This window comes from Brachyistius frenatus, unplaced genomic scaffold (assembly GCF_029030835.1).
Source record: "Brachyistius frenatus isolate BFR_SWC_R1_liver_20210118 unplaced genomic scaffold, ASM2903083v1 Contig_13, whole genome shotgun sequence".
In the NCBI taxonomy this organism is placed as follows: Eukaryota; Metazoa; Chordata; class Actinopteri; family Embiotocidae; genus Brachyistius; species Brachyistius frenatus.
Window position 1 is genome coordinate 2,812,757 of NW_027210612.1, and position 22,507 is coordinate 2,835,263.

Here is a 22,507-nt window from a genome sequence, read left to right on the forward strand (position 1 = left end):
TCGAGTCATCCATAATCAAGTCATCAACAGTCTGCATAACCGTGCAAACACAACTCCCATGTTGTTTTAGTCTTGTTATCCGAACGTTACACACCCATTCATTCTTAATCCATTCGGCTTACACTTGGTTTAAGGCGAGCGGAGCTGTTGCTCCACCCTGAACAACCACAGAGAAAGTCATCAGTCGGCCCTTGTACAGACAAAAACCCCGTTTCCATGCAGACGCTGTTGTTGTATATCTACTGAAGATGACTGTTATTTACAGATGTGTACGGAGTCAATTCATCCGAGTGCATCTTTTCGGACGGTTGTTTTAAAACCATTCCAGAAGGGAGAACGAGAAACAAGATTCTTCAACTTCATGTTGGTGAAGAGTAGCTGTGCAGAAGATGTACATTGCAAGATCAGCACCCACCGAGGTGGCTGAAGTTTCGAGTTGACGCGGGGGCTGCAAGTGGAGGGTAATAGAGAAATCCCCTCCTGCGGGACTTTGGTAGCTGGCGTTAGGTTCACATTCACACCTATACAATTCGGTTTAAATTCATCACAACTGACAAAATGACACGACTGGCTGCCTTCCGCCGTTCACCCTGAAAATAGCATCCTGCTGAATTTTGCATTTTAAATAGGCCAGAGAGTCAACGGCAATTACAGTCCACGGGGTTTTGGTTCGGTGCTTGTAAATGGTCACTCTTTTCGTCGTATGTAAAACGAACACCTGGAGACAACCGCGCGGCGGACGAGTAAGTTTGTTGCTACCTGAAACAAGCCGAGGCAGGCAAATGCTCAGCTCGGGTGTAAGCAGATCACACGATGGCACAAAAAAAAAAAAAAAAAAAAAAAAGACCTTCACAGGGGCAGCTTTTACTACTTTAAATTCCTATCCGGTACTCCCACCCGTCACCCCGCTCTACACGCTTTTGTCATGTACCTGCATCATCTACTCGAATAAAGAACCTCATGTTTCAAGTCTATTTTGTGCCAAATCCACTTAGTGTGTGTGTAACTCCTTCATTTAGACCAGCTGAGATGACATTACCCTAATTATACACTGCCCTTTTGCTTCCGGTATTATTAAAAAAAAAATTCTCCGAGCACTTTGACATCATTTCTTTTCTGAAACGCACAAAATGGGCTACCTCAAAGTGCTACTAGCCCAGATCTCCAACGGCCGTTGTAGGCCACGGGAAACTGGGACATCACGCGCGTGCCGGTAAAACTTCATGCGTTTCTAATTATGGCAGAAATGGTACTGAAGCTGCTGCGTGTTTGTTTTTTTTGTTTTTTTCCCCCCGGAAGGAAAATGTGCGGTTGAATGCTCGGAGGTCGCGGGCCGATGACAAAACGATCGGCGGGCCAAAACAACAAAGGAAGGAAATCGAGTAGCAGCTCAAATTTGCAAATGTGTAAAGATTTTTTTTTTTAAAAAGGACAAATACGCATTTCAAGCACCGGATGTGTATTTGTTTTACAATTTCAGTGTTAATGTCAAGAACATAAATGACCTGCAGACAGTATCAACAACACCGAAACTAACTTTGCTTGATCTTCTCTGTCAAGCAAACAAAACATTGGCAGGTAATGCAAACTTTGTTGCCATTGGCCGCGACATTTTATCGTTTTCGTTCCGCTGAAAATGGACCTACGACTTGCAGGAGTTTGACTACATCACATCTATGGAGGGGAGAATCAGAGAGTACAGTAACGGGACAAACAAGCATAATATTAAATCTGCTATTTTTTTTTTGGGGGGGGGGGGGCAAATGCTCGTCGCGTTAGGCGCAATTTAATGCAACCCGATACGACCGTCCTACGTGGACGGCCGCCAAATCGCGGCATCACTCATCTCAGTAAAAGATCTGTGCAGCATTACAGAAAGGAACCCTACAATTCAACAATCCCCACACGAGCAGCAAACGTGAGGGGGGGGGGGGGGGGAAGAAAAAAAAAAAACACTCCCTTTTTAACAGGAAGAAAACCCCTGACAGGACAGTGGTAAGGAAACCAAAACAAAAAACAAAAGCGGATGCCTTGTTGTCAACACCGTCAAGGGTTTGTTCACTTGCGTTGCGCTGAAGCACCGAGGTGGCGCTGTACCGGAACGCACGACACCGAGAGGGGAGCGCTGTCAGAAACGCCTCTCGGTGCAATGTGAAAAAGGGCCCGGCGCCGAACGTTACACACTTCGTGAGGTTATTGCACTGCCGATTGCGTCGGGTTGTATAAGTCGGTGAAGTGGTGAGGTTAGGATCCCACTTCCTTTATTGTCGGTGACTCAACTCTTATGCGTGGCGGCTGGCTGGGTGGAGACGCAAGTGTTGAGTCAATGACTCTTGCTGAGGTTATGTTTCCATCTTAAGATGTCAGCAAACCGTTGTTAACGTTTCAGTGCGAGAGAGCAGCGCTCGGGCCCGCGCCGCTCACGTCACGGAGGGGTGGTTAGTCGGGTATTTAGACCGTTACAGAGGGAGAAATTAATATGCACTGCTAACTCTCTCAGTTTGTCTCAGGCGGCAGTTGACTCAAAAAGTCTGCATCGTGTGCAGTCACGTTTCGTTCCTGCCGTCTCTCTCCCGAGTCGCTGCGCGAGTCTCGCCCGTCTCCCCCGTCCTGTCACGTGACGCCCGCGTCTTGTGCGTCTTTCCTAGTTTCCTGGCGCTCTCCCTTTTCCTTTTAAAACCAACATCGAGCTTACACTTGTCTTGGGTCACCGCGGAAGTGAGACGTGGAAATGTCTTTCTGAAGCTCTGTAACTAATTAATCGGTCACATGCAGTAAAGCAGTCCTGCTTTCAGTCATAAAAATTACAACTCGGTTGTAACGTCATCAACCAATCAAACGCCGGTAGAAGTAACCGGCAGTTTCTTCCGCAGTTAAGAAAAACGAAACGCGATTCTTCGGTTAAAAATGAAACTTAACGTAGCCGAGTTCATGACGGCATAAAGAGTCCACCTTCTCGCTGCAGGCAGCAATAACATGACAACGCTTTTTTTTTTTTTTTTTTTTTGTCTTTTCCTCAGGTTCTGTTGGTCAAAACGTTTTCCGAGGCCGAATCCCAGTCGAGCTCATTGTTTCCACTCGGGAGACAGAAAAAAAAAAAAAAAAAGCACCGCTGTGCCTCGCTTGTCAAATGCACCCGTTTGCTCGCTCGCTCGCCTCGACATGCTCCGCTTTGGCGAGAAGGCTTTCTCTGCAGCGTGGCTGGATACGGCGACCACAATCGACCCCATTCACCACGTTGCCCTCTTGACACCGATTTGCAGTCACACTGTTTATGGCCCATGAAGAGTTGCTTTCTCACCAGTTCCTTCGCACAGACGTCTCCCTGTTTATTTCGATTTCGGTCTCTTTTGGCTGATCCGTCCGTCTGAACCCGAATGGTTCTTGGCAGCGCGGGATCTTGCCGAAAGGCAGACGCGCTTTGACCCGACGACAACTGTTTAAAACACACCTGTGATTAGGTTTTCCTCCCTCTCAAAAGACGTCCGTGGGGGAAAAACAACAAAAAAATAGTGCTGCGTCAGGTCACCCGTTTCATTCCTGTTCTTCAGGGGAATGAAGAGCTACAGCGATTAGTTGATTCATTGATTAGTTCGTGCACACACAATTTGATAATCAATTGATTGTTTTGAGGGGTTTTATTAAACGATAAAATCATAACTTCTTAAAAATCAGGGTTTTCAAAACCATTATAATACGTCGCTTTTCCCCAAGATGTATTTCTCCCCTTTGTTTTGTTTATCTTTGGACTTCTTGGGCGTGGTGTCTTAATTGTCCAATGTGGGTTTTCAAATTTGGGGGTTATTTTACACGTATTATAAAAAAAAATCATAGAAAAAAGATATATACATTTAAAAAAAAAAAAATAATTCAACTATCAAATAGTGTACCTACGTCTTCCGCAAACTTCGGGGGAAAAAAAAAACAAAAACACTGAATAGGATCATTTTCTAGTTCCTTTAGTCCTCCGTGATTAAAAAAAATCGTAAGTATTTTTGCCTGTGCATCGTCGGTCGGGACAACGCCAAACATTTTAGGCTGCGTCTTCAGCTTTGGGAAATATTTTTCACAATTTTCTGAACAAACAACTCCTTAAATAATCAACAGATTAACCAGTAATGAAAGAAAAAAATATTGTCTGATCACAAGGCTGATGGTAGGGGAGGAGGAGTGTGTTGGGGGGGGAGAAACTCAAGCAAATGATACCCAAATGTTTACCTCCCTCTGGATTCATATTTACAGGAGATGGTTGAGGACACGTTGACTGATTCACACACACACACACACACACACACACACACACACACCTGTGAGATAAGATATTACATCCAAATCAAGGTGGACACACAGGTGGCTCGGCGTGCTCCCCCCCCCACAAAAAAAAAACAACACACATCGCTTTCATTTCACGCTGTGGAGGCCTCGACGGGGCGCCGTGTGAAAAGTGGAGGTTTAAGAGCTTATAGTCTGACCACCTAAAAATAGACAAGACGAGCTGGCGTCTTCAGTATTTTGCCGCTAGCTCGCTCGCGCGATTCGGTGGGAAGAACCGCGAGCTTACACGATTTTTTTTTTTTTTTTTTTTTTTGGGGGGGGGAATGATTACAACAATGTGAAATACTCACGAAGCATTTGGAAAAAAAAAAAAAAAACCTTACAAATTGAACCGCGACGGTGTTTTTTTTTTTTTTTTTTTTTTAGTCGGACGGACGCGGGAGTCTCTTCTCTTGTCAATCACGTTTGGATTAACGGCTGCCGATCAAGTGTTTCTACACAAGGCCAGTGTGCAGCATTAGTCGGCTAACGCTACTTTTAGCAGTAAATAATAATAAATAAATAAATAGAAATGTTAAGAAAAAAAAGAAAAAAAAAGATGGTCGCAGAGCTCAAGCGCAGCAGCTCGGCGTACGTTACAATAACAATAGTTTTGTGCAACAGCGTAGTTGAAACACATTAACAAACAGTTACCTTGCCACGACTGTTAACTAACCGACCTCACCGACGTGAGCGGGATCAGCCGACGGCGAGGTCCGCTTCATACAAATGGGGTTTTCGGGGAAAGACGCGTGCGGCCGGAATTACCTTCCCGTCGAAATGTCGAAAGGGCTTCTTTTTCAAATCGGACAGATTAATAATCACCGCGACGTCCCTCCTCGGTTGTGTCCGGTGTTTTCACGGGTAAGTCGGTTTGTGACTGGAGAAACGGGGAGTTCCTAAAGTTCGTCACCGGTGCCGCCTTCAGGCGCCCTTCGGAAAAGTCGGGGAGATAAGTCGGTTCGTCAAAAACAAAAAATTAAATTAAAAAAAAAATTAAAAATTAAAAAAGAAGTAACAGCACGCGCGAATTCCAGTCAGCAAAACTACGACGAAGAATTACGTAAAGCGTTGCGGGGTTTTTTTTATTTTTATTTTGTAAAAAAAAAAAAAAAAAAAGTCTGATTTACATTGTGAATCTCTGAACGTGAACGTAGCAAATGACAACTACGAGGAAAATGCAGCGTAGGACGGGAGCAGACCACTCACTCATCTGAGGCCATCTATTGGCGAAAGGTTGACCACAATCAATATTTTTAAATGGACACGCTCCATTTTTTTGAAAGTAAGCCATGCTTGGAAAAATATGGGCTAGCTCTAATTTCGCTTATTTAAAAACCAGGGCGACAATTTAGCAGCAAAATTAAGTCACATTGTTAATTTGGCTAATTAGCCCACTGGATCAGAAAAATTACATAAACGTTTACTGTGTATTTTTGCTTAACTTCGAGAGCACAAATAATACCTCAGTGGATATTCGTGAACATAAAGCAAACCCTTCAATAACTCCTCACAATCTGCTTCAAATCGTTGATTTGGACGGTGGGGTTTTGTAAAACAAGAACATCCATGATCAAATCATTCAGTTACACCATTGATAAAAGATTATACTGAATCGACTGACCTTTACAAGCACCAGCCCAACTAGACTTGACATTTTGATGCATAAATGCCCTCATTCTACTTTTTTTTTAATCACGCTGCTTTTGACACCACTGATCGGATCATGCTGCCTGATGAGATGGTATAATTGAGTTGGCATATCTTGAATAGCCACTGAGTACATCTTCTTCGGTTTAGCCTGACAGAGCACTCACTGTCTCGTCAGCCTTAACTGATATGCAAGTCCTTCGTGGATCAACAATGGGTCCATTTTATTCATATTTTAGGATGTAATCTGTTTAATTTGTAACAGCCTCTTTGCAATGGAAAGCATGACTGCATAATTGTACATTTTGCTGGCCATTTCTAACCGGCATGAAAAAAGGAATTTCTTGTTCTTTGCCCTGGCAAGTTAAATCTTCACAGTCAAGCACTGGCCTTGACTTTATATCCTTCTCCAATTTTTTATTTATTTTTTTTTTTACATTATCTTTGACCCACCACCCAAGTTTGAACACTGTGAGTAGCTGAATATAAATTTTTCCAGCTTTGAATATTGTCACTGCCCACTTCCCTTTCTTGTATACAGTTCACACTGAGTTTTTGAATCCAGGGAAACAAACCAAATGATCCTCCCATTTGCTTTGCCTGATTTTATTTGACTTCAAAATGTACTTCACAAGTTTACAGAAATTCAAAATTGGAATATCACATGACAGAGACTAGCTTTGATATATGAATTACAATAACCAGTAGAACTGTATGAAATCAGATTAAAAAAAATAGACAAGAAACTGAAAAGTACTCATTGATTTCGTCAATCCTGTGATTTTAGATGTGCTAATATCATTGTATGCAATGAGAAATGACAGGCACAATGTTATACATACCCAATCTATGAGAATAATTCATTTTCAGTGATGAGAAAGAAACTAGTTGCTGTCAAAATCTGCAGATTCTAGTTTTGAGCTCTTATAAAAGTGTCATGTCACCCTGACATTTATAACATCTAACAATCAAACACATTGATGGAAAAAAATTAATTTGTCTCTTCCTCTTGTTTGCATTGTGGCTCCGGAAAGTCTTGTCAAGCAGGCTCCGAAAAGTCTCGTGTTGTCTCTCTTATTTGCAAGTGATTCCTTTTTGTTTTACTTTCTGCATCTAATTGATGACTTCCCTGTGCCTTTATCTTGTGACCTACAACCAAGTCAGTATTGCCATACGAAAGCAGATACAAAGGGAATGGGAGTTACTGTCAACTGTTTGTCATACTGTATAAAAGCTGCCCTACGGAGGAGATCTGGGAGCACTGCTGGACACCTCTCTTTGAGGGTGGCATGTATGTGCTCCTTCTTGCAAGAATAAATGTCCGATATGTTTGATTTTGAACCAAGCCTCTGAGTAATTTTTCTAACACACATGTTGATATAGAAGTGTCTTAGAGTAAGGAACATATTGAAATCATATGAAATACCATTGACTTTTTACCAGTGGATCGACTGAAATGAGTTAAATATGAAGGGAAGGCCAGAAAAGGAACCATTAAAATAAGAGTCAAATGCAACTGACAGACACGTGGGGTTAAAGCTAAAATATCTACATCGTGCTGCTTCTTGCTTTTGTTATACTTGCTGTGCTATTTTGATCTGAAGCCAGCAGAAGTAAAACTGCTGGAGCTGTTTTCATGACTATTTGAAAACCTAAAAGGATGTCATAAAAACAAGAAAGTTGTGCTCGGGGGGAGTGACTATAACAGGGAGCTTCCCAACAACATAGTCTCCGTACAACTTCACAGTGACGTAGATCAGTACCCACATGTTGTTGTGTCATGCAAACAAATGATTAAATATTACAGAACAAGGAACTGGAGCATACAAGATACTTTGATAATCTGACAAGATTGGTGTACGTTGTTTTATTTTACATTCTCAAGGTTTGATTTTTTTTATTTTTTTTTCATTTTAGGTTGTCAGTCAATGACTACATTGCTAAATCTGTGCTTCAATGTGATTACTTTGTTTTTTAGGATAGGCTGTGAGGCAATTAAGGTAAACAGACTGGACTGGACTCTGCTCAGTCTGATGCATCACATAGATGTTTGGGGTTTTTCAAAAGGGCAGCATTCAAGTCTCTTCGGTGCTGCATCATGCGGACTTTTAATTGGATATTTACTGTGCTTTATTCCTTTATCGTCTTATGCTGTTTACTTGATTACGTGCTGCTCGAGGATGATCAAAGTATACCAGTAATTGCGAAATATTTCAACACCAAAGGGAGGTATGAGGAAGTGAACCCGTATCTCAGAGAGGACATACTCGCTGTAAACAGGTCAATCCTGCAGCCTCCATCTGCACAATGTCGGGAAATCCATCTGACTGCCATAATAAGACACGGCACGAGATACCCGACGACCAAAAACATCAAGGAGATGCAGCAGTTGTACAACATCGTCCTGCACAATGCTTCAGGTGAACAGAGCTGGCTGCGTGAAATCCAGACGCAGTGGACGTTGTGGTACACCGAGGACATGGACGGCCGACTCGTCCAGAAAGGTGTGAACGATCACAAACATCTGGCCGTCAGGCTGTCGAAGCTGTTCCCCTCACTGATCTCGGAGGAGAAGCTTCGGGGTGGATTCATCAACTTCATCACCAGCTCGAAGCACAGATGTGTCAACAGCACGCTGTCCTTCAAGGCAGGACTGACAGAGCTGTGGGCTATTAAAGGTACCACCATGATGATGATGATGATGATGATGATGATGATGATGATGATGATGATGATGATGATGATGATGATGATGATGACGACGACGACCAGACTGTGGTTTTCCACTGATGCATGTTCAGTGTAACCTGTTCCTTTTTGATTTTCAGATGTGGAGTTTGAGCATGCAGTGAACGATGCTCTCATGAGGTTCTTTGACCAGTGCAACAGGTTCCTGCAGGAAGTTGACAACAACCCGTCAGCTGTGCAAGAGGTGGAAAAGTTCAAGCAGGGGCCAGAGATGAAGAAGGTCCAGCAGAAGATCGCAGACCGCCTCGGTGTCCCGTACAGTCTCATCACACATGGTCATTTCTATAAACACACTACCTACTGAGTGTGTTGTGTGCACGCTGAGCGTTTAGCCTTTACCAAAACTCCCGCAGATCCACTCAGTCACTGGTCTGACACACTGGTTTTCTGACTGCATGTATCTCAGGTCTAGAGTAATTTTTGAATTTTCCTGAGTAATTTTTGATTCCGAAATATCTCATTGATTTCATATTGGCTATTTATCAAACTAATTGTAGTCAATGGGGCGGACATTGTGCTGAACATCTCAGTGATTGTGTTCCACATTAGGTGGAGCTGTCTCTGAGACCTATCCAACAAGTTGTAGTAAGCCTTTTCATGTCGCATTAGTGTCATGAGCTTTGAAATTATTTGATTATCTTCAATTTTAAGATTGTGATAAACTACTATACTTTCCAAGGAACTGTTACGAGCAGAATTATTTCTCAGAGGAAGTATGCGGTCTCTGAGTGCTTCCTATTTCTTCTGCAAGCGTATTTTTTGAAGAACCAATATATATATATTTTTTTATAGCCTGTCTCACTGAACCACTTCACATTTTCCTGCAGATATGGCCGACGCTGCATTTTACTTGTGTGCTTATGAATTTGCCATCAAGGCGGTGAACTCCCCCTGGTGTCAACTCTTTGATGAGGACGATGCAAAGGTAAGAGCGTCAGCGGTCAACTATATGTATTAACCCGGTTATGATGTTTATGAGGCTGATTACAGTAGCCATGAGATATTTAGGGTTATTAGGGAGGATTAACAAATGGGATGTTTTCCAGTGCAACAGGCCTTTTTCTCACAGATCCCTGTTGTACTAGAAAAAGCAAAGGTGTTACCACTAATAATAACGCTGACTTTGTTCTATCCAAGTGTCCAAGTAACATCATTAGCCGGCATGAACAATAGATCATCCACACAGAAGACATTTTGAATTATTGTCGCGGAGAAAAGCAAAGTTGAGGCCAATTTTGAAAGCTCAGCTCCACTGAGTGTGACTGGTTCCCCTCAATGGAATACAGTTTTTTTTTTAATGTTATTTATTACACCTGTGCTTTATCTGCTAAGGCAAACCAAAGGTCTACTGTAAAAAAAAAAAAAAGATCTATATCTGCATCAACATGATTCATGTATTGTTTAAACCTCTGCTTTTCCTAAAATGTCTATACTCTGCAACTTTTGCAGCAGATGTATTTCCTACTTCAACATTACAGATAAATTGCTTTATTTGTAGATCTCTTCAACACCAAGTGTGGAAGAGGATGTTTTTGTTTTGTTTTTTCCACATATATATTGGTCATATTTAACATGGGTACGTTTCTGGGAATTTGCCAAAAAGAGAAAGAGGTAGATGCTATTTTTCAAAAGCAGAACCTCTACATTTTGGATTTAAAGCTTATTTTTCATAAGGTCAGCAAGAAAGTGGCACGCAATAAAAACAGAAGCACTGCAGCCGATCAAACGGGCACTTCGTGCCGTCCTCTGGGGCATTTAGGTCAACAAGCAGGCACAGGAGAGTACAGAAACTACACCAACTGTTGAATAAACAAACACAAACAACACAGAGTAAAAAAAAAAAAACAGCATTCTCAAATCCTAGCTCAGAGGTCCTCAGCACCCTCAACATGAGAACAGTCATCGATCGAGCCATCCTGTCACATATTTCCAAGAAAGAAAGGAAGGAGAAAACGTCTCAACCCTCTCTGCTTTGTCACACTATTCATTCTTTGAGAAACACTTTGACATTGTTCATATAAAATTTTTAAAAAAAAGAACGTTTTGTGTTTTGAAGTTAGCTATAACCTAAAACTCAGGCGATCTTAAAAGTTACCTCCACAAATACAAAACTAACAGATTGTTATTTAGGGACATTCATATTGCATAAGTGTTCATGTAAAGCCCACCCATATATCATACAGGCTTGCTTTGAATTATGTGGTTCAACAGGTTTTGGAGTATGCAAGTGACCTGAGGGAATTCTGGAAAAGAGGCCACGGTTATGATATCAACAGCAAGTCGAGCTGTAACCTCTTTCATGATGTGTTTAGCCGGCTGGACAGAGCAGCCAACGAGAGCAAGTAAGTGGAGTTTTGATGGCCTGCCGTCCCAACTAATGTAGGTTGCCGAAGTCCTCAATGAAAACCGTCAGTGGAATAAATAGAATCATTTCCAGGATTACAGTTTTTTATCTGCCGGCTCCTTCATCTTGGTTGTTCTGTTTTTTTCTCTTAGCAAGCTGTCTGCAGTTTTTACCATGTTGATGAAAAATAATTAGAAACCATCAATCAAAAGATGAGTTTAAATGTATTGCAAAGATGTCTTACAAGGTAAAGGCACTTCTGTAACAACCCAGACATTACTTGGAATAGACTGTATTATCATCGTTGCTGAAAATGTTTTGTGTTCCTTTGTGTTTTACCAACACTAAACACAGCTTCAGTGTTTATTATTATATATATAATAATATATATAATTATTAACCGGATTTTCCCCGTCTGTACCAGGTCAGGCCGGCAGGTGTCTGAAGCCGTGACGGTCCAGGTCGGCCACGCAGACACCCTCCTGCCTCTGCTCACCCTGCTGGGCTTCTTCAAGGACACCGATGTGCTGACGTCCACCGCCTACGCCGCACGGGCCCAGCGCTCCTTCCGCACCAGCTTCATGTTGCCCTACGCGGCTAACTTACTCCTGGTGCTGTACGACTGCGGGGGGGGCGACCTCCGACTGCAGCCGCTGCTCAACGAGAAGCCGCTGACCTTCCCGGGTTTGACTGATCAGCAGGCCTCCGTCCCGCGCTACCGGGACGTTGTGGAGCGCTACGGGGACCTGCTGCAAGGCTGCGACTTTGAGGCTGAATGTGAGCTGTTTAAGCGTCCTGCTCAAATTTAGGCAGACAGTTATTTTCTCCTCCCAAATGAGCCTTGTGCAATTTAAATGACACGGGACCCAAAACTGTAATCAAGGCTCTTTATTTCTCGACTGCTGTCGGAACATGAGAGTAGGGTTGAATTGATTTGGAGTATTCGAATGAAAGAAGGTTAACAAAGATTATAATCCTAGGCTAACTGGAAGTGCATGAACACATCTAAATCAGTCAAACAAGCTAATGCCTGAGCCTCATACATAAACACAGTGTATAAATTTACTGCATAAATCCGTGCAAAAATGCAATATATTGACAGTGCATAGACTCAATACATATTTCCTGTATACAAGAATCAATACATAAAATGATGCATGAACTACTGCATAATCTGAATGCATAAAATAGTGCTTACACTCAATGCACACACTAAATGCATAAGCAACTGAGGTGAACGTTTCTGCTGACACAAAATAATCCAGCACAACACCTCAAAAATAGGCCATTACATACCAGGCATAACAATACCATGCTCACACATTAAATGTCCCCGAGCGTAAATGATGCCACAATACATTTCTATAACATCTATTTCCAATGGTTTTAGAAAGTGTCAGATTCACGCTCCACATGCATCTGTGCACGTGAACAGACTCTGTAAACATCAGCTCAATTAACTCATCATCGGCAGCAAACACCACACTCTGTACTTCTACACTAACATGTGAATGAGCATCCTTCAATGTCTTTGTACAGCGATAACAATTGCAGCATACCTACTCCTTTCTCAAATGACTTGTGGGCACAGATGAATCAACTGCACAGAAGCCTCTACACTTCCTCTTCTGCTCTCGTGCCATCTCCTCTCTAACACCTCTCAGCGTGGGAACACCCAAAAGGGCAGAGTGGCATCTAATGGCTTTATTGTGAACATTAAGTTTTGCACAAGGCTACATGTCTTTGTAAAATAGAATAAACATTGCTCCCACAGTGAAAATGCAACACTTTTATGTTTTCCTACACATTGCAGCGCCCAGTCATCTTTTTCAGGGAGCACTAATGTGTTTGCTTAAGCTCTGTATTCAAAATGTGAGAGAATGTCGGAGATATTGCAGAATGCAAAAATGTAGCATGAAAAACTGTAGTTTATATCTATTTGCAACTCTAACTTGATGAAAATCACCTGAAAAGTGACTCACATGTATAACTTACTTAGGTAGTATACTAAATGGCAAAATAGTGAAGAAAATATGCGTTACCAAGCAGGGTACGCGTTAGAGACGGATTACAAAGAAGAGAGCAACAGGGTGGAATGTAACAAAGTCATTTACTCAAAATACTACAAAGTCTGAACTGTTTCATATGTAAACTCCACTACAATCAGAGAGAAGTTGAGAGCATTAGTTACTTTTCAAACTAAAATCTTATGTATAATAGGCTTCTAAAAAAGAACGCATCATTGGTTTGCAATATGCTTATCCAGCCTTGTGTCCTGCTTCAGATGGAGTTCCACCAAAGAGGCATTTCCCCTCTCAATATCTCAAATGGTTCATCTCAGCCCTCAGAGTTGTAGTGTAAAAGAAACACAACAATTTATCAGTCGCAGTGTTGATTTTCTCCAAACAAATACTTTACTTTAAACACTTCAGGTAAATTTCTTCTGGTTGTGCAGATGTGTCATGAACCTAACAATGCACTCTGACTCCAGGGCCATGTTTTACAGTGTTACTTTGATCTCATAAAGTATTTATTGAAACTCGGCACAGCGCTGTCAAACTAAAATAAATTAGGGGTGGATCAAACTAATGTATTTGTAGAAGAGATAATAAAACCATTCCAAAGCATACCACAAGGTGAATCACCCAGTGTTGCAGGACTAACTTTCCTAAAGTGATTTCAAGTTGTAAAGGCCCCCTTATAGCCATGGCATGAGACGTAGCAGTGATTTGATTAAACAGACTCAATGGGCAATGTCCATTAGTCTGTTATGCAATCTGAGTGTAAGTCCTATGAATGGCTTGGTTTGCTGCTGTGAACGAGTACATTTACTACTGATACATTTAATTTAGCTGACGGTATTTATACTACGTTAGTTTCTTGAATGCTGTTCGTACTATAAAACTCCTCCTCATTAGGTGACATTTTAAAATTGAGGAGGATAAAAGGTAGTTGTCATTTGCGGATTTTGGATGATTTGGGTTGCACCAGCTGTTTTAAAAATCTATCACCCTTCACATGGTGCAGCTTCTGCTGTCAGAATGTGTCTAACAGATCGCAGATGTGTTAGAAAAGCGGTCAAATCTGTGGTCCCTGATCTCACAGTAACTTCTAATTTAGGAAGCTATGTTCTCGTTTGGGGTCTGACAGTCACATGAGTATAACAACAAACACATTCTATTGATGATGTCAGCAGCGCCCTGATGTCAACCAAGGTACATATCCTTGGCTTCTACAGAGAATATTAGTACCCTGTGTTAAAGTCATGTCAAAGTCAACTTTATTGTCAATCCACCATATGTACAACACATACAGAGAGATCGAAATATTGTTTCTCAGAGTCCCACGGTGTGCAAAGGTAAAAAGATAAAACAAGAAAAGTATAAATATGTAGCAATAAAAACAGACAACAGCCACAGTGACGCTTGACTATGATATATAAATGTACGATGTAGTGCAAATGCGAGTTCATAGTGCAAAGATTGTACCTGAGTCTATTTTTATAAAGTGCTGGTGCTGGATACGGGTGTGCTCGTGTGATAAAGGGAGAGGGGTGAATAATTTGCTTATCTTGTGTTTATTTTATGTGTTCTTATGCATATTTCTTTTTTATATTTTAAAATCACATTTTAACATGCTTTATGTCCCTTTCTATCTGTTTTTATGTGAAACAATGCATGTAATCGCTGAAAAGCGCTTTGTGCTGCATTTCTTGTGTGAAAGATGCCATGCAAAGATATATATTAATTATATAAAAATAATAATGTTATAATTATCACTGTTATCATTATTATTATAATTATATTAAACTGGACAGTAGATTTATTGCCCAGTTTAAAACATTTCTTAGAAAAGTAATTGCATGCAATAAGTCACACAACTGTGATGACGTAATTTAAAAAAGATGCTTTACTTGGTACATCGTTAACAGGGTAACTGTCTGTAATCTATTACATTTGAAAAGTAATCCTACCAACATTAATGGCCATCATGGATATCTTAAAACGGCCATGATGCTTTCAGATTTCAGGGAGCTGCGTCCTGCTACGTGACGGATTGGTTGGACAGTCCCACATGGACAACGTCACACGGTTTTGGTTCTGCACACGGCCTCACACGCAAGCTTTGTCATGCCGATCATATTATGGAAAATCGTCGTTATTTATTTCACCACCTTAATTGTTTTTACGAGCTGTTTCCGGAGCGATTTGAATTCGAAGGACGATCCAGATATACCGGCGATCGCCAAATATTTCAGCACGAAAGGGAGGTATGAGGAAGTGAACCCGTATCTCAGAGAGGACATACTCGCTGTAAACAGGTCAATCCTGCAGCCTCCGTCTGCACAATGTCGGGAAATCCATCTGACTGCCATAATAAGACACGGCACGAGATACCCGACGAGCAAAAACGTGAAGAAGATGCAGAACCTGTACAAACTGGTCCAGAGCAGCGCCCCGTCCAAAAAGAGCTGGCTGCGTGAAATCCAGACGCAGTGGACGATGTGGTACACCGAGGACATGGACGGCCGACTCGTCCAGAAAGGTGTGAACGATCACAAACATCTGGCCGTCAGGCTGTCGAAGCTGTTCCCCTCACTGATCTCGGAGGAGAAGCTTCGAGGTGGATTCGTCAACTTCATCACCAGCTCCAAGCACAGATGTGTCAACAGCACGCTGTCCTTCAAGGCAGGACTGACAGAGCTGTGGGCTATTAAAGGTACCACCATGATGATGACGACGACGACCAGACGGTGGTTTTCCACTGGTGCATGTTCAGTGTAACCTGTTCCTTTTTGATTTTCAGATGTGGAGTTTGAGCATGCAGTGAATGATGCTCTCATGAGGTTCTTTGACCAGTGCAACAGGTTCCTGCAGGAAGTTGACAACAACCCGTCGGCTATGACAGAGTTGGACAAGTTCAAGCAGGGGCCAGAGATGAACAGGGTCCAGCAGAAGATCGCAGACCGCCTCGGTGTCCCGTACAATCTCATCACATATGGTAATTTCTGCAAACACACTACCTTCTGAGTGTGTTGTGTGCACGCTGAGCGTTTAGTGGAGGGAATATAGACAGCAATCATAACATCGTAAAATGATTTTTATTATTATTATTATTATTTTTTTTTAAAGGGGTTTTGCATGGTCGGATTGAATTACATTTGCTGCTCAAATAGTAGTTCAATTATATTTGTCAGAACCAGACACCCTGCAATATTTCTGTGTTGGTTTATTACCTGGCCCCAGGTTTTCTGTATGACAGGAGGTTTGCTGTAATTTGACCAAACACAATGTAATGTAGGAAAATGCACCCTGTGAGCGCCATGCGAATGAAAATAGTGGACTCGTAAAAAGCAACATTAAATGGAAATAATCAAGGGAAGTACAACTATTTAATTCAGAGTGAGAGCAGTACCTGTGGAAATGACTTGACTTACATTCCTCCAATGAAGTTGTATTGTACTTAATGTATCTGTAGCCCTGATCCGGGGCTGTTGAGCCTGCTGTGTATGTTACTCTGATTTATTTGGACTTCACCATGACCTCCAACGTTTGCTCACACCATGTCGCCAGTTTCTGAAGTGGGGACGAATAAAACCATCATTTCTTTAAAGATTTTCTGTTAAAAAAAAAACAACAACAACAACACATAATTTGGTCCTAAGTGCAGGAAAAGCAAAGACAAAGTATTGGAGTTTAATTAACTTTTATTGAAACGGCACACCGTTGCTGACATTTTGTGATTTTTCCTTCAGAATTTAAAAGTGTAAATTTTCCCAATGATTATTTACCGTATTGCATGATCTTCACTCGGAAGGTCTGAGTGAATTTACAGTTACATGCAAGTTCTTTTCCAGGACATTTCTAGGGGGCTGGAGCCTATCCCAGCTCACTTTGAGTGAAGGCAGGATACACCCTTGACAGGTCACCAGTCCAAATGCATCCTATGACATTTTAAATGCAAAACATGTGGTCAGATTTGGGGAATACTGCATGTGACATCATTTTCACAGTAGGTGGAGCTGTTTTCTAATGTGAAACATATCTGTGCCATCTAGTGATTCACTGAGCTTTAGTCAGTGTTCACACAGCTGTTTATCCCAGGCTTCAAAACTGGTCAGTGGTAGAAAATATCTTCATTTAAGTTCAATATATTTAAGTGCTATTTTTTAGGTACTTTGATGGTTTCCATACCTCGTGTTTCTATTCCACTACAATTCAGAGGGAAAATATTGTACTATTTCAAATGACTACATTTATCCTACAGCTGGAATCACTTTACATTAAAAACTTGATCAGATTACAAATTGTTCAAGATTACATGATATTCCTGATATTGATACTGATGATTCCTTGTGACCTCTTAATGTTTTTGGGGCTCCTTTCAGATGTCTCTGAGTGGGTAGCAAGTCTCACATGGTTTCATTTCAGTAACAGTCTGACGTCCAATGACATTACATTATATCTCATTCAGTATTTCACAACTGCTCAGATTTATCTTTTGAACCTTTGGAGGGGCCCTGATTTCAGTAAACCACCCAACAGTATATAAAACTACTGATAATTGTACTTTCAATTTTGATGCTTTAAAACTGTTGTGGGACTTTTGCATGTAAAAGAACATCCGTTAGATTCAAGCCGAACCACTTCACACAATGCTGATTAAACCTACCGCTGTCTGATAAATCCTTCTGTATTTTACAGTGTGCAGAGCGTTTTAATCTGATGTCTGGTGAGACATTCCCGTGCGTACTGCATGCAATACTAAGCATGCTTCATGGGCAGAGATGTACACAGGCTAACTTCCGGTTTAGCACAATGCTAACTGCAGCAGCAGCCACACGTTGACAGTGTTTTTATAATTACGTTCACTGGCTGAAGGGGACAGAAAGACAAAAGTTCTTCTCGTCGGGTTCATTTAATTCTTTCTAATATTACCTGTTTCTTATTTATCAAGTAGGATTTTGAATACAGGACTTGTGACGGTATATTGTGGATGGACCTATCGGTACTTTTACTGAAGTACAGGATCCTGAAAGCTGAACATCAATTAAGCAACGCACATATTATGTTTTCAATAAAAAAACAAAAAAACGATGTCGATTCCTGCTTTCAGTTCTTGTGCTTTGCTGCCTGAGTTCACTCCTTATTAACATTTTTATTATTATCTTTTTCCTGCAGATATGGCAGAAGCTGCATTTTACTTGTGTGCTTACGAGTTTGCCATCAAGACCGTGAACTCCCCATGGTGTCAGCTCTTCGATGAGGTCGATGCGCAGGTAGGAGCATCAGCTACATACAGCCGTGTCATCAATTATTCATTTACTCAATTTGGAGAGTATGCAAGTAAAAGATTCCACCATAAAGGTTATGGATGTTTATGGGACAGTAACCTTGACCGTGTCTTTTAGGTAAATTCACTATTCATAATTTATCACAGCGTGAACGCATATAATGTTTTCGCCCACAAACTGACACACTGAAAATCAGAATGCAAAAATGTCCATATCAGTGCTATATCTTTGGCTTTTTTTTTTTTTTTTTTTTTTTTTTCATACTGCATCGTATTGATTTATTCGGAGGCCTTTTTAGCATAAGGAGTAAAATATGTAAGAGGAGATGATTTTCTAAAATGTTGCCAAAATTTATCACTAGCAGGTCTTGTGAGAAACAGAAAATCGAGACAGAAACAGAGAGGATGAATTCTTTTACATAATATTTAAGGGGAAAGAAGAAACAAGAATAAAGCAACTCAAGCAGACTGTTTTTGTCTAATTTGAACCCCAAATCATGTGAGGAACGATCCCAACAAAGAAACAACAGTCCAGCAATGCTTGTTTGTTTCGGGGCGGGGGGTTAATCCCGGATTTAAAAGCATGGCTGCAAATGTATTGGAGCTAGATGCCCTGTGTCACATCTGTTACATTTCTTATTGCTGAGTGATTTGTATAGTTTCTGTGTCGTGAATAATTACAGCGAACAAAAAGCAAAGCAAGAAAGAATTACAGTAAATAAAAAGAGAAGAAACCTTTGCGGGTCGAGTCAGAGGGAGATTGTTTTTCTCTGCTCTGCCACAGTCATTATTCACAGGGAAACGGTCACAAAGACTGTTCTGTGTCTTGTGTTACACGCTGACCCAACACTCAGGTAGCCTGAAATGTTACCTTGCACGATGAAAGATTGACACGGATCGCTATTGTTCTGGGTTTTTTTTTTTTTTTTTTTTTTTTTTTGGGTCATGAAGCCCACTTCCCTTTCGATCTAGTGCTGATTTATTCTATCTGGGTCGACAGGTTGTGGAGTACGCCAGTGATCTGAAGCAATACTGGAAAAGGGCCTACGGATACGATATTAACAGCAAGTCGAGCTGCATCCTCTTCCACGATGTGTTCAGCCGTCTGAACAAAGCAGTCGAGGAGAACAAGTGAGTAAAGCCTCAATGGTTGCACTCTTACTACATTTTCTTATTTTTTTTATTTTTTTATTAATACTCACGGAACAAAAGATAACCCGCAATGTGATATACTTATTTCTCAATACTGTCCAACATTATTTTTCCCTGTCTTTGGCTCTCCCAAAACAATTAGTTCCCACCGCAGATGTAAAACTTGCTGATGTTTACTTTGGGACTTTTTTCAGCCGAGGATCAGCACATTTTTTTTGTATTAGTCGTTACAGCAGCAGCTGCAGGACAGCGCACGTGGGATCGACTCAAAATGAAATACAGTCCTTATGTTCATTAAAACAAAGCCAGGGTAATGTATTTTTTTTTTTTTTTAATACATTTAATTATAGATTCATTATTTGTGGTCTATTTATGAAGGTATATCAGGCTTTGGATTCACAGACAACTCTTGTTTGTACAATCAATTCATAATTATTTTCGGACTTCATGGGAGACACAGAGTTATAGAACAGGACACTGCATGTATTCAACTTTTCACAAGAGCTGAAATGATTTAGTTCGTTAGTTGATAAACACCAAACACAACAACAAACATTCCTCTCCAGTGAGGGTGATTTGTTGCTTTTCTTTATTTCATATCAAATTGAACATCTTTTGACTTTTACTCAGGCAAAACATAACACTCAAATCTGGGAACATGTAACAGATTTTTTTTTTTTTTTTTTTTTTTTTTTTTTACCATTTGCAATCACAATTCATCAATAAAGTAATTGGCAGATTGAAAATAATAACTTTGATGTATTTTTTTTTTTTTTTTAAGCCATCCCGCACACATTAATGTCTATGTGCATCATTGCTGACAAGAACTGAGGCTGATGGGGCCATTAAAATGACAGCGTCTGCACATTGCCGAATATGAATATGCGATCTAACGTAATAAGAAACAGGTGACTGAAAGCCTCAGAACTGATTTCCCGCTCCGTACGTTTGCCTGCGTTTCTGGCTTCTGGAAACAACAACCGAGTGTTTCTGTTTGTAAACAAACACGCTTATAAAACAATATTAACTGTTGAAGCTATTTTCTCTTGTGGCGTAGTTTGGCCGTTGCGTCATTGCAGGACAGCGTCGCCTTCCTGTTTGAACGGTGCATTTTTTTCATGCACGCCCAAAAATTATAAATCAAAGTGCGGTAGTCACTCGTCGAAGAACTCGAACCGCGAGTTGTGTACCGGTGCAGACCGAAGGAGTCCACAGTTCTTCCTCGGTAATTGCGGTCCATTTACAGTGTTGATTTTTCCAGGCCGTAGAAGAGACTTCACTTCATCAGCGTGAGCTGTTCTTGAATTGGTCTCCACAAATCTGACACTCCCGGACGGTTACCCGGTCACTTAAATGCACGTAGACACTTTTATTTGTTCTGCGCTTTAAATTTCCAACCTTGGTCATCAATTTTTCTCTGTAAACAAAATCCGTTTCTGAATAAACGCCGGGCCAGAAATAGAAAAGGCTGCGACAGTTACTTTCATTATTCGTTGGCCCTTCAAATATTCTTTCAACATGGTTTAGTTTAACAAAATGTCAAAAACATGGTTACAGAAAAATACCCAATGCCAAATGTCTTTTGTCCAATTAACCCATAAATGTTTTCCGTCCACCCCCCCCCCCCCCCACACCCCCGCATTAGATTATAAGATGTCTTCAATGATTCACTGAACTTTCTTGCGATCAAACAAACTGATTAACTGACTTAATCGTTTCACCGGCACCGAGTTTCATATCAATACCTGTCCGTGAGATTCGGGAGAAATTTTGCCGATTGATTCCGGGGGTCGTCGGATCGACCCGGGACTGCGTCTCGCGGTATTTTTTTTTAACGAGATGTAGTCTTACGGGTTGTCAAAACAGCTCACTCAGCGTTTGCACCTTTAACTGAACTGCGCATTGCCGTCTGCACCAGGTCGGGCCGGCAGGTGTCTGAAGCCGTGACGGTCCAGGTCGGCCACGCAGAGACCCTCCTGCCTCTGCTCACCCTGCTGGGCTTCTTCAGGGACAACGACGTCCTGACGTCCACCGCCTACGCCGCACGGGCCGAGCGCTCCTTCCGCACCAGCTTCATGTTGCCCTACGCGGCTAACTTACTCCTGGTGCTGTACGACTGCGGGGGGGGCGACCTCCGACTGCAGCCGCTGCTCAACGAGAAGCCGCTGACCTTCCCGGGTTTGACTGATCAGCAGGCCGCCGTCCCGCGCTACCGGGACGTTGTGGAGCGCTACGGGGACCTGCTGCAAGGCTGCGACTTTGAGGCTGAATGTGAGCTGTTTAAGCGCCCTGCGGAAGTTTAGGCCGACAGGGTTTCAGTAGGTTCTCGAAAGGAAGACGTGATATCAGCTTTATCGTGTTTTATTTGCAAAATGGAGTGAACACTGTGTTTTTAATCGGAGCGTCGTTGTCCGAGTGCTTCTCCCGGGTAAACCGCGGACCCATCCATGTTTAACTTGGCCTTTTATCAAGGTTTAATAATAGCAGATCTGGTGAAACATCCAGTGATCCCAGTCTAGGAAATACATTTCAAGTTCCTCCACCCTGACAGTATTACTGCTGCTAAGATTACCTAGTTTTGCAAGGTTTCTTTGCATTACTGCACAACTTCAAGCTATTAAAGAATTTATTTTTGCAGTGTACACATTTTACATGTTCTGCGTCCAAAGTCGCTTTTTTTTTTTTAATCTGAAGTGAAGTGTACTGCCATGTGTGCCTCCTATTACTTCAACAAGCGTGGGTTAATTATATCTAGCCTGATAGTTGTACTAATGATTAAGGGGGTCGTTTAATAGTCAACATTAAGAACCGTGGTGGAAAAAGTACACAGATCCTTTACGTAAGTAGAAGTACCAATAGAGCAATGTAAAAGTACTCTTATCGCAAGTGTCGGGCATTAAAATTCCTACTGAAGTAAAAGTACACAAGTATAAGCTGCCAAGTATAGCCTACTATTAAAGCAAAAATAACTGGTTGGGTTGCTCTAACATATTATTATATAGGGTA

General features: G+C 41.4%; 2 protein-coding genes across 2 annotated transcripts; both read left to right on the forward strand.

The window, feature by feature from the left end:
• Positions 1-8,070: 8,070 nt before the first annotated feature.
• On the forward strand, positions 8,071-12,519 carry LOC138617630 (multiple inositol polyphosphate phosphatase 1-like). The gene is made up of 5 exons (XM_069692775.1): positions 8,071-8,642; positions 8,793-8,987; positions 9,540-9,637; positions 10,924-11,054; positions 11,481-12,519. Exons 1-5 carry the CDS (start codon positions 8,345-8,347, stop codon positions 11,863-11,865), a joined length of 1,107 nt encoding a protein of 368 aa, XP_069548876.1. The 5' UTR covers positions 8,071-8,344; the 3' UTR covers positions 11,866-12,519.
• Positions 12,520-15,088: 2,569 nt separating this feature from the next.
• Positions 15,089-22,152, forward strand: LOC138617629 (multiple inositol polyphosphate phosphatase 1-like). Its single transcript, XM_069692774.1, has 5 exons — positions 15,089-15,775; positions 15,863-16,057; positions 18,238-18,335; positions 19,350-19,480; positions 21,420-22,152. Exons 1-5 carry the CDS (start codon positions 15,187-15,189, stop codon positions 21,802-21,804), a joined length of 1,398 nt encoding a protein of 465 aa, XP_069548875.1. The 5' UTR covers positions 15,089-15,186; the 3' UTR covers positions 21,805-22,152.
• The last annotated feature ends 355 nt before the right edge of the window (positions 22,153-22,507 follow it).

Excerpts from the sequence above, each read along its gene's own strand:
- LOC138617629 (XM_069692774.1), top strand. The coding sequence starts at position 15,187 with ATGCCGATCATATTATGGAAAATCGTCGTTATTTATTTCACCACCTTA. Across the intron at positions 15,776-15,862 it reads AGAGCTGTGGGCTATTAAAG|ATGTGGAGTTTGAGCATGCA; the intron begins GTACCACCATGA and ends TTTGATTTTCAG. Across the intron at positions 16,058-18,237 it reads GTACAATCTCATCACATATG|ATATGGCAGAAGCTGCATTT; the intron begins GTAATTTCTGCA and ends TTTTTCCTGCAG.
- LOC138617630 (XM_069692775.1), top strand. The coding sequence starts at position 8,345 with ATGCAGCAGTTGTACAACATCGTCCTGCACAATGCTTCAGGTGAACAG. Across the intron at positions 8,643-8,792 it reads AGAGCTGTGGGCTATTAAAG|ATGTGGAGTTTGAGCATGCA; the intron begins GTACCACCATGA and ends TTTGATTTTCAG. Across the intron at positions 9,638-10,923 it reads TTGATGAGGACGATGCAAAG|GTTTTGGAGTATGCAAGTGA; the intron begins GTAAGAGCGTCA and ends GTGGTTCAACAG.